Source organism: Prionailurus viverrinus, chromosome B4 (assembly GCF_022837055.1).
Source record: "Prionailurus viverrinus isolate Anna chromosome B4, UM_Priviv_1.0, whole genome shotgun sequence".
NCBI classification, from domain to species: Eukaryota; Metazoa; Chordata; class Mammalia; order Carnivora; family Felidae; genus Prionailurus; species Prionailurus viverrinus.
Genome location: NC_062567.1, coordinates 92,292,339 through 92,304,674, shown reverse-complemented (window position 1 = coordinate 92,304,674; position 12,336 = coordinate 92,292,339). Strand labels below are relative to the sequence as shown.

At 39.5% G+C, this 12,336-nt stretch overlaps 1 protein-coding gene across 6 annotated transcripts in view; it reads left to right on the top strand.

Annotated features, from left to right (window-relative positions):
• PTPRB (protein tyrosine phosphatase receptor type B) overlaps positions 1-12,079 on the top strand; it is a 119,823-nt gene extending 107,744 nt beyond the window's left edge. For 5 of the 6 annotated variants that reach the window (XM_047865032.1, XM_047865034.1, XM_047865036.1 and 2 more), the window contains 2 exons: positions 4,313-4,433; positions 6,537-12,079. In XM_047865032.1, the coding sequence (XP_047720988.1) occupies positions 4,313-4,433; positions 6,537-6,559 (144 nt within the window). In that variant the 3' untranslated portion in view covers positions 6,560-12,079. The remainder of the gene's footprint in view (positions 1-4,312; positions 4,434-6,536) is intronic. The other variant, XM_047865033.1, reaches the window with a different exon arrangement.
• The last annotated feature ends 257 nt before the right edge of the window (positions 12,080-12,336 follow it).

Sequence of the window (12,336 nt, the reverse complement as noted above, 5' to 3'; positions counted from 1 at the left end):
TGCTTTACAGGTGGTGCCAAGTACTGCCTGTTGCATCGCATCAGGACACCCTTCCCGTCTGGAGACTCTTTTGATGAAATTGACAATGACCATCCATTATAACATTTCCCATGAGCCTTTCACTTAAACAGTTTTAGCAACTGTTGGCAATCTGAACACAGTTGTCTAGCTCTGTTATTTCATTAAGGCTTGCAGAATTATACCACACCGTATCATAACTGCCATTCTTCATCTTTCTCCATAAGACTACCAGTCCCAAAGACTGTAGGAATTCGTTTTCCTTCTCTCAAAATACAATTTTTTTCTTTTTTTGCCTGCTAAATGAATGAACTGATATCCTACAAATATGTTGCTAAAAAGTCAGGATCAGTGTTTCATTATTTATTGTCATTTCTACAAACTCAACCCATATTTAATTTATAATCTGGGGATTAAGACTGCTTACTACATTGTAAGTAGTCTTGAGGTGTGTGTGTGTGTGTGTGTGTGTGTGTGTGTGAGAGAGAGAGAGAGAGAGAGAGAGAGAGAGAGGGAGAGAGAGTGTGTGTGTGTGTGTGTGTGTGTGTGTGTGTGTGTTCAGGCTCCTTAATTATTGCCAGAGGCTTCTTGGGTCATGTGTCACTTGCATACTCCTGCCCCAAATTCTGGAGATGCACTGTGGCAAAGAGCAACCACTCCTATTGTAAATATCACTGGCAGACTTCCGGGGCAGAGTAAGCCCATGTGCCATAACTCTTCCTCCTTCTTGGACATAACTCCTTCTTTCTCCTCTTCCCTCCTCCTTCTCCCCCTAACTTCTGAGGATTCTATAGCTCTTGTTCCTTAGCTTGCCCTTTCAGTGGTTGGATTCCCCACAGATCTGTCCTCAAGGTGTTGTTCTTCCTTCTCTGGATCTTCATTCTTTGTATGTCCCATGGCTTGAAGAACCATGTACGAGCTTGTCTTTTCAAGTCTCATTCTCCTTTTCCAGCAACGCCCTAAGTACCTGCCTACCATACAGTTCCACCTGGAAGCTTTACAGTCATCTCAAATTTAAAAACTCAAAACTGAACCATTATTTGTCTTTAAACAAGCAAAGAAAACGCTCCTCCCCCTCTTGCTCATTTCAGTTTCGGGTGACGGTGTTGCTATCCATCTTGCCTTCCACCTGTTTGCCCAAGCTAGGATTCTGACTTCTTTTCCACAGTTCTCACATTCAAGCAGTCACAGAGTCCTGTCAGTAGCACCTAACATCTTTCTCTTCCTTCTAGTCTCCCACCCAGCTGCCACTGTCCTTGCTCAGCCATTTATCAGCTCTCCTGGTAATCTCCTAGTGTTATCTCCTACCACCAGCCTCTGCCCTAACAGCTCTTTGTCACCACTGCCACCAACACAGTACTTTTGCTAGCTATGTCAGCTCCTGCATAAAAATCTTGGCAAGCTCTCCATTGCTTTCAAATGAAGTGCATTTGTCCTTGTCTACAGGCCTCTTCATAACTGGGCTCTACTTACTTCTCCTGTTTCATACCACGGCATAACCCATTGTTTTAGGGTCTGCCAAAATTCAGGAAGGCTTCCCTTCCTGAGTCAGAATCAACTCTGATTCTTTTGATTATAATGAAATAAACATTATAGTAAGAGAAATTTTCTCTCTCTCTTCTTTTCTTCCCACTGTCAGATGAAATCCCAAACAATATTCAGATAATATCTGTCTTGTTTTAACTCCTTGCCCACAGTGGGCTTTTTCTAGTCTCAGAAGCCCTGGCCTCGGCACTGGTATGGCTCACTCAGTACCAGGAGTGAGTGCAGAGGGGTGTGAACCACAGCTGAGCCAAGGGAAGCAAAGAAGGAAAGGCTTTCAGACCCCTTTTATTACTTTTCTGGGTTCTTGGGGATAGGCAACTTTAATTTTATTTCACCTTATTTGGGATACAAAGGGATTGCAGGTCTTCACAGATTTTAATAAATAGATCAAAGGGCAAGGATTTCTAAACAAAGAGGAATCAAACAGGAGATTTTCAGATGTGTCCCTTCTTCTTTAGCCTGGGGAAATTTGCAAGCTGACTCCCAGAGAGACACTCAGATGAAGCAATAACTTGTTAAAGAACGATAGGTGATAGGCACAGTCTGTTAAACTCATCTGCTTCCCCTAAGGAGGAAATAGTGGGATGTTGTAGGAATAAGCATCTCAGTGCCCATTTGGGGGATTGTCCTTGGGGTTTCCCATGACCCATGCACCCTACATTTTACCTACCCTAGACTGCTCACAGCTTCCAGAATACATGTGTGCACTGTCATATTATTTATGACACTTGGAAGGTCCTACTTATTTGCTCAAATTTTTACCTTTCCCTTAGGTTGATACTTCTCTCCCCCAAAAGTGAACCTGAGGGTTTCTTCTTATGTGTGAAGTGTTACACACAATTCTATCTCACATTTATAACCTTATAGGTATTTGTTCACATATCTGCCCTTCTGCTAAACTGCAAACTCAGGGACTGTGAAAGGCTATTATTCTATAAATACTATCTAGTACTACAACTATTGGTGAAATTGAATGGAATCGAGGCTTCATAAGTTAGCTAGGCAGAGCCAAAAATTATCTTTTAAGATCCAAGGTTCATATATTAAACTGTATTTTTCCATTAAGAATAAAGTGGGAAGCACATTAACAGTCTGAAGGTTTTAGTGGTAATCATTTTCAAAAGGACGTTCCATTGGGAAAAGAATTTATATTTAAGGCAAGGCAAATTAATGAATATTAACTGGTTTCAAAGCCCATAGTGGGTCATTGTTGAAGAATTTATTAGTAAGGCATACCATAGATGTAATAGAATTCATTCACAGCTGAATTTTAAGGTCCCAAAGTAATTTAATATCCCAGTACAATTGAAAGTATGAATCATGGTTTGGTTGGGAAGAAACAGGAAATGTCAATCTATAATTTGGTAGATTGTCTTAATGATGGCAAAAAGAAACTGCCTATACTAACAATGATTTTCAGGACAGCTCCCTCCTCAAATTTTCAAGATCAACGTGGCATAAAATACTCATAACAAATAAATAGGGTTTCTGAGCATTCTAGCGTCCTCTCCCTCTGAGGAGTTGCTATGTCATTAAGGGAGCCCAAGGCCAAGCACGGAGGTTACACGGACATTTCCTTGCTAGACAGCTCTGTAGATAGTGAGGAAGGAAGCCCAATGCACATGTTTAGCTGCCTGTGTCTAAGCCTGTGTGTTCAGTGGAGGTTTTGTATGTCTTTAGGGTCACCAAAACACTGACTCTTCTATCTTTGTTTCTATTTCAAAAGTAGTTACCAGAGAGTTGACAGAGGTGAGTCTGTTCTCACCGTGTAAACCTTTGAAGTTCTCTGTCATCAGCCAACATCTTCAAGATTCTTCCTTGCGCCAGCTGAGATGCTGAGAGAACCGAGATAGATAAGACCCTGACCTTGCCGTCAAAGCACTGATGGTCCAGTGGGGTCTATTGTATACACCTACCTTCTTTTTCTCACTGTCCTCCCTAAAGAAAGAGAACAAAAGAGTATACAGTGAAGTGATTTTCTCATTGAATAATGCAATGAAATTAGGGGTGCCCGGGTGGCTCAGTCAGTTGAGTGCCCGACTTCAGCTCAGGTCATGATCTCATGGCTCATGAGTTCAAGCCCCACATCAGGCTCACTGCTGTCAGCCGGTCAGCACAGAGACAGCTTCAGGTCCTCTGTCCCCCTCTCTCTGCCCCTCCCTTACTTGTGCTCTCCCAAAATAAATAAAGATTTGAAAAAAAATAATACAGTGAAATTAGAAGTCACTTAAGAAAACTGCTATAGTGAAAAGAACATGAATATGAGCCCTAGGATCAAATTCTAAAGTCCCATTTCTTGGCCGTGTAAGAAGTTACTTAACTTCTCTGAGTCTCCTTTCTTATGGATGCTTATATCTACTTCATGAGGTTGTCAAAATAATCAAATGAAGTAATTTATATAAAATGCAGAGCACAGTGTTTAGCATTCAGTCAACTATTTAATGTTTGTAGAGGACCAACTATGTGCCAGACATAATCCCAGGCACTCATAGAATATACTCTATAAATATGCATGCACATAAAAAGAGAATGAATAAACACCACCGTCTCTCCTCATTACCATTATTCTCTTTTTAGTGCTAATAGAAAGCAGTCACTCTTCTATGCACTAGAGACTGTTAGTGAAATGATCAAGAAATTTTTGCTAACCATATAGAATCCCATCACTCTCGATGCTTTATGAGAGTCTCTTGTCTTTCTTTTGCTTCAGAACTTGCCTTCCTCTGACACATTTTCTACTTTTTCATAGTGTCAGTACTTATACCTACATCAGTGCATAAGAGATGTCCTCAGAGCAAGGAAGCTACGGAGTGAACAAGAAAACCCCTTGTTTCCAATCTACGAAAATGTGAATCCCGAGTATCACAGAGGTAGGACCTTACTTCATTAACTTACAAGTTCACCTATCAAGATATGATGCCTCTGGACACCATTAATAACCAAAAGCTCTTCCAAAGTGCACCAGCCCTTTCTCCTGCCACCCAAAGACCCTTAGCGAGTAGCAACAGGGAGGAGAGGCAGAGTGGGGAGGAGACTCCCACCACTGAGCACCAACTGCATGGGGTATCTCTTCCTATCTGGCCTTGGATGCCCTCTCTTAAGGATTCTGCTTAACATTTCTTTTCTAAGCAGTAAGGCTCTTTGCTGGGGAAGATGCTTTGAAATCACAACTGAGGGTTCAGATCAAAAGTCCCTTTGAAGAAGAATTTGGCCATATGTGTCAAAGTCCTTAATATGTTCTCGTCTTGTCACCTAGTACTGAAAAAGTCTTATGCATGACAATTTTTGTAGCTAAAAGTTTAAGTGAAAAAAAAAACCCAAATGGTTTACAATGGAGAACTAAGTACACCATGGTGCACTTAATAGAATACAATGCAGTCATTAAAAATGATATCTTGGAGATTATTATAATAACATGGATCTTATTATAAATATGTTGAGTTAAAAAAGAAAAGCAGAATGCAAAACAAACAAAAACAACACATGGGAAGTGGGGGAGAAAAGACTGGTAAGAAATATACCACAATAGTCGACAAATTTCTCACAGCAATAAAATACAATTTTTCTTCTGTTTCATGTACATTTTCTAGAATAAGCATGTAACGATTTTTTAAACAAAAATTTTAGTGAAAGAATATATAAACTTTATAAGGCACTGCTTAGGTCAGACACTAATTACTTGATATCATTTAGACCTAATGTATCACAGAGGCTAATTTGAAGTTACACTGTATTAGTTATCTATTACTGCCTAACAAATTACCCTAAAATTTCGCAGTTTATTTATTTTTTTTTTCAACGTTTATTTATTTTTGGGACAGAGAGAGACAGAGCATGAACGGGCGAGGGGCAGAGAGAGAGGGAGACACAGAATCGGAAACAGGCTCCAGGCTCCGAGCCATCAGCCCAGAGCCTGACGCAGGGCTCGAACTCACGGACCGCGAGATCGTGACCTGGCTGAAGTCGGATGCTTAACCGACTGCGCCACCCAGGCGCCCCAAAATTTAGCAGTTTAATTCAACATTTATTATCTAACCGTTTCTGTAGATCAGGAATTTGGGAGGAGCTTAGCTGGGTGGTTTTGGCCCAGGGTCATTCATGACGCTGTAGTCAAGCTGGTGGCCAGGGGCTGCAGTCATCTGAAGACTCAACTGGGGCTGGAGGATCCATTTCAAGATGGTGCACTCACACGGCTATTGGTATAGGTCTCAGTTCCTTGCCACATGGACCCATGTCCGTCTATAAATCAGATCATTCTTTAAGCATTATTTCAGTTATTTCATCTCCATTTCTAACTGATCCTCAATTTTCGTAAGTTCTCTGCACCCCTTGTACCTACCCACCTAGCCACTATGTTAAATAGTTAATAATCTGTGAAGCACAAAAACATGAGAGAGCTGCTATTTAAAGGAGTCCTTTGTCAATCAGATAATACTCTTGTATTATAAATAATCACCCCCTAATTTATCTGTATAGTAAATTAAGGTTTTTGCATGTCACATTCTTTAAGAAGCTCTGGGATGGAGGGAGCTCTGGGGGATCTTGGAACTTCCTTTGTCTTATTATGACTTGCTTGAGAGTCTTTTTCAAGAGTTATCTTGGGTGCTCCCGAAAGAGCTAGCTGTGGTATAGTTAGCTTCAGGTGTCTGAAAGTAGAATTCAGGTCCTAGCTCTGGAACTAACTGGTATTGCCAAGCTGTGTAACCCTGAGTTAGTTACTTTACTAGATGTAAAGTTAGTTACTTTACATCTGTAAACTCAGAGAGGATGGACTAGAATTACTGGTTTCTTCCAGTTCTAGTAATCTATGGTTCTGAATGGGATGAGCTGACCCCTCCAGGGATGGCCTCACTTTAAACCATATTGAACGTTAGTCATTTCTGTCAGCCTCATTCATTTGTAATCTTCATAAATGGAACAAACAACTATGATACACCCTGCTACATCTCTAATTACAATGTCCTTCCTTTCAGACACGGGCTATTCAAGGCATTGAGAATGTATCTGAAGATCTCTTGGATAAAAACTATGCACTGTGTGATTTTTTAAAAAATTTGCTTCATGCCCTACAGAGGTTCCAGCTATTTCTGTTGTCGCTATGTGTAATTTATTAATCTGGAGAATTTTAAAGAATTTATGTAATTTAAAGGTAACAGATATTATTGTACATAGTTGTGTTTTGTAGTTTCTTCTGTAAATATGTATTTTTTTCATAATGTTTAATATTAAGCTTTATATAATACTATGTTTCCACAGTAAAGTGTTCATGGATTGTTCTCCATAAACTAATTCAACCTGTATAACAGGACTCCTGGTAAAACATGTCTGGAGGGGGTTGCAGAGGCAATCCCATGGGCCATGGTTTTGACCTGTTTTGATATTTACTGGTCAGGATAAAGGACAGGGCTGGAGAAAGCGTGTAAGACACCTGGCTTTGCTGCATTGCTGTTCTAGGAATGTAGAGATCCAAAGATAATCCAAATGCTATTTGGACAAATGTAACAGTAAAAAAAAAAAAAAAAAAAAAAAAGAACTGGGGGGAAGCACGAAAGCTGAAGCAGGTGGTTATTGCTAAACTAGTTCATCTCTCCCCTTCCTTCTGCCAGAGATTCAAGCCAAAGTGGTCAGTTCAGGGGCCGTGTAACTTGCAGAGAAGTCCGGGCTGCAGGATTGAGGGTTCTGATAGAGAACAATCCAAACAGAAGGGATGAATTCCTTACATCAAGGATGCCTCCTGTACCCCTGACTGGAAACAAAATCAACATGCAAGGTGCCATCTGTAGTGATTGGAGATGATTTCACTGCATTCAGTGTGTGAACATACATACCCATACTGTAATGAGTGTGTTGGTTGATGTACACACAGTCATCCTTGTCTCATTTCTAGTGGGCTGCACTCCTGGAAAAGCCAAAATTATGCCAGTCATATTTGGTTTTCCCACTAAAAGAAGATTGTTGTGGCAGATTACATTTCTGACCAAAGGACCTGATATTAACATCTTTATAGAAATGTCCACAAACATCATATGCAGTTCATTACAAAAACAAAAATCTGGGGCACCTGGGTGGATCAATTGGTTAATCATCTGACTCTTGATTTCGGCGCATGTCATGATCTCATGGTTCGTGAGTTCAAGCCCCGCGTTGGGTTCTGCACTGACAGCACGGAGCCTACTTGGGATTCTGTCTCTCCACCTCTCTCTCTCTGCCCCCGCCCCTCTCTTTCTCAACATAAATAAATAAACTTAAAAACAAAACAAAACAACTCAGTGGTGCTTAACATAAAAACTTCCAAAAGACTTTTTTAGTAAGTCACTGAGGTGAAAATATCAGTAGTCACCGGAAGGTGCATTTAATATGAAAGCCGTTACATACTCTACCAAATTTATTTTCAGTATTTGTGCCTATTTTGACTATAACAAATATCAGTGAATTAGATAGTAGGCATTGCCCTCCTCACTGTCCAGTTCTGAGGGTCTTGCCAGGGAAAATTTGAAAGGTATCTGTACTGAATCCTTATGGCTACTTGAGAAATGAGCCAGGATGTTTCCCTTTTTCTCACGTACAGATTTCTCTGTAATAAACCTAAGAATTTGAGATGAAAATTGTTGACCTCACAGCTTCAACTGCAGAAAAAATACATTTCTTTTCAAAGTATGTATTTTTGCTACATACCATAAAGTCCCATAAATAATATAGTGGGTATAAGTGAAAATCATTAAATATATCCAAAATAGTTGTTTGTAGTTATGTAAATTTCTACACACACCAGAAAAATTTCCAGGGCTACCTGAAGCTTATAAAAACGGAAAAACTTTATAAGAATAGATGCAAAGAGTAATAAAATGATTCCAAGTTTTCAGTCTCATTGTGCTCAATGCCCTTGTGAAATAACAGTGTTGGGTTGTCTCAGGGAACTAGGTGGATCTTCTAGAAATGAAAAGAAACAATATATAGGTAAGGGTGGCAGATGTACCACCAGGAAGAAAATAGAGGTCAGAGATTTATGAGAGGTAGGGTCAACTAGGAATAACTTTCCCTGCATTAAAAAGAAAAAGCAAGAGAAAAACAGATTTTTATACTAATGTTGCCTGGCACAAAGTACATTAACACATGGAAGGAGAAATTCATTTTTGGCCTTTCATTCATTCAGAAAAGTTTTAGTAAGTGCCTATAACCTACGAGTCACTGTCCTAGAAACAACACATTTGTACTCAATAAAGAAAATGCATCACAATAGTAAAGTTAGGGTTGCTGTTACTATTTCCAATGAAGCTTGAAAGAGGGCTCTGGGGAGCTGGTAAAATAAGCAGTCCAAGGCAGTGGCAGCCTCCCACAGATCACACTGGAAAAGGCTAGTGCAGTCTCCATAGCAGACCACTGGATCTAGAAGAGAAAGCAATGAATTACACAAACCAGGAATTAAAACTATAAACAACGGACACATCTGTAACAGTAAATAATGTCCACATACCCTGGCGTGTCTGGGGTGGAATCACAGTTAGGGAAATGGACATGACAAGGGGAAACTGTATGTTCTTTTAGTCTAATCCAGGAAATATTTATTCCTACCCTCCACCTGTCTAATTTTAAATCTCCTTGGCAACAAATATTTCACTATCTTCCCTCCTGCCGCCACCAAAGACTAAATACATTATCTACTTGATCTGTTTATTAAATTTAGGACAGGGTGGGAAAAAAAGGTTTCCTTGACATTCAGCTCAATTGGATGTATTTTAATTTAATCCCATCATGGGTTTTGTCTTGGTAAACACGCCATTTCCTGTTGTGGTGGGCATTCTGTTCGCACCTGTGTGCTACACTTGAATCACCCAATCTTCAAAGGGCTTTTGAGCTATCAAATCTTGAGAGAGTCCCGTCTTGCATCGTAATAATTATTTACTCAAGTTCTTTATAATTAACTCCTTTAATCTCTACTCATTAAATCGATTTCATATTATCATTCTGTTGCTCTCTGGAAAGCAGCCAATTTTTCAGCTCTTGAATCAGACTTTTCAAAGGCTCATCTCCCTGCCTGGGCCTGCACGTATTTGTCCTAAGTAATTCACCATCCCTGAACACTTCTGAGTCCCTCTTTCTCACGACTTGTTCCCTTCTCCTTTTTTGAATATGTTTGCTTTCCCAGTTGAATGTGATTTTACTTTCTGTTCATCTTATCTCCTTAAAACCACTGGTATTTCATAGTCTTTTCAGGCTCCACGTTATAGAAGAGATGACCATGGTTTCACTTTTAAATACTAAAATGGTCGTGGCACACAGACACGTTGGGGACAGTTTTATTTGGAAGGGTCTTTAATTAATTTTGTTATTACCTCTTGGAGGAAAGCCCAAAATGACACGTGAAAATAATATGAAACCACCAAGCAGATGTCCAGCAATACAAAAATAGACCTCACATGTTATTCTTCACACTGATTCTCTTGTCTTAGTGTCTCGGGATCAGTTTCTTAAACACTCTCATTTTTTGCAAGAAAACTACTGGGCATCTACTAAATTCCCAATTAGCTTTCTGAGTTTTGAGGTTGGAATCCTGAGGTCAACACTGGCTGGATCTGTATGACTGCAAACAACAGGACCTGGTCCCCAACTCTGGGATGTTCTAGAGTTTTAGTTCACCCATGTGAGCCAGACCGAACCTGACCTGGCATTGAAAAACAATAGAAAATAGGCTGCTTGTTTGAGGAAGTAGTTCAAGGACTTTGCAGGTTCCATTTCACTGAGGAAATGAAAGTAATTGATCAGCCAAAACAGAGTGGCAAGAAGGAATGGCTGTTCCTCCCCTACGTGGCTGTGAGCAACCCTCAACCCCACCTCATTCCTGAAGAGCCACAGTGGAAAGGCCATTATCAGCCTACATGCCGTGTTAAGTTTCTGAGTAGTTTTAACCAGAGGTTTCAAGTCATATCAAGTATTCAAAGGAAGTTTCATATCAGAGGAAAATCTGTAAACCATGACTACAAAAAAGCAAGTGAAATGATGCAAAGAAGGGGAAATATCTGAAAAAAGGGAATCTAACCAGACATCATCGGGAAGAGAAAATGGCACCCTTTCTGTGTGTCCAGACTGTTTTTTCAAAGTGTCATGTTTCTATGAGGATGTATTACCCTTTGGGGGCTCTCTTTGACTTCATTAGCCACATGATTTAGCTGATTAAGCAACTGAATTGATTCATTTAGTTTTGTGAATTGACCAGGTGTTTGACTAAACTGAGCTTGGAATTCAGACACACTACCTAAGATTCTTATAGTGGATGATGCCTTTGAAAGTGGCCATTTTCGTTAAAATGCCGGGTAACATTTGATACAGCCATGATAATAGCAAAAATCTGTTCAGTTCTAAAAATGCTTCTAGCAATGGAAATATTTCTGACTAAAAGAATACTCTTGACTTGTAGGGAGGTTCCCTAGGAATAAATGTATGCAATGAAAATAAAGCATTTTATTTTTTTAAAGGTTATGTATACAGATACATTCATGAAATAAGGAAATTGTTAGTGGATGCTCTTAATAGAGGTTTATGTAATGAAAACAAAGGAATCTATTAACAGTTTCACCAAAGATTATTTTTATAGTCTCTATGCCAATGATCTTATATAAGTTACCAAAATAAGTTTTTAAAACTGAATAATGTCACACAGGTGTAATGTCCCCCTTCTAGAATCATCACAAGAAACGTTAGTTATGGCTGTTTTCTGCCTTAAGTAATTTCTTTTAGGAAATACCATCTTCACCTTAACAGCAAGCTTTCTGTTACATTTGAGATGTATTTTAATAGCTGAGTGAGCAGATAAGCATCCCAACAGGAACGTATGCGATTGTGGCTTTAAGAGTTTGTAGTAACAGTTGGACAGAGTTTCATCTGCAAGCCAGTGGGAAAGTCTGCAGAGGCCTTGGTGAAATCTCCTACTGTCCACCACACTGACAACCGGGTGCACCAATGTGCTTCCCTGAAGAGTCCCTGATCGCTGATCTTCCATGTGGGACTCATTAGGCTTATATAAATTCTACAAAGACAAAAATCAGGTCTTTAATTTCTTCTCTATTCCTACCTTGTAGAAATTATGTCTTGAGTGGAAACTGCTCCTGGCCCCACACTTTGGGGGTTAGTGTCTAATAACACTATTGTCCATGGAGGTTCATCTGGCTGTTCCTTGATTGACGTGCACCTTACAGAAACAATGTAAATAAATTCAGCAACTGAAAATATTATGTCCTATCAAAGAGCACTTTTATGTTTTTAATATGATGTACTCTTTCTCTGCAAATATGGTTATTTAAAATGGCAGTAGATTTGATTGTATTTTTTCATATTATTGCACCTCCCCACAATAGGGTGTTTCTAACCAACTCTATTTGAACAAAGAGCTTCATTAGTCTTCCTATTTAAATTATGTATTTGCTTGATATATTTTCACATTTGTGACTGGTCAAAAACATCCACCTAGTACCTTACACACCTTCTCACTAGTACCAGAATAAAACTGCTGTTTGTTGAAGCAAAGAGTCCTGTCTTCTCTTCACCTATTTCTTATTTGTCAATTTCTGTCATCCTTCTGCTCAAGAGAAAGGTCATGTGTGACTGCTTTTAAGTGAGAAAAATCTTCCAGGCCATTATCATAAGAGCATGGTTGTCCTCTCCTTTATGCCTGTGAGTGCTGAGTTGGTTACCTAGGTTATCACGTACAAGAGACTCTCTAGTTGACTGTCTCCAACTAAATTCTTGTTTTCAGTTCTGTAGTTCATTAGTAACCAA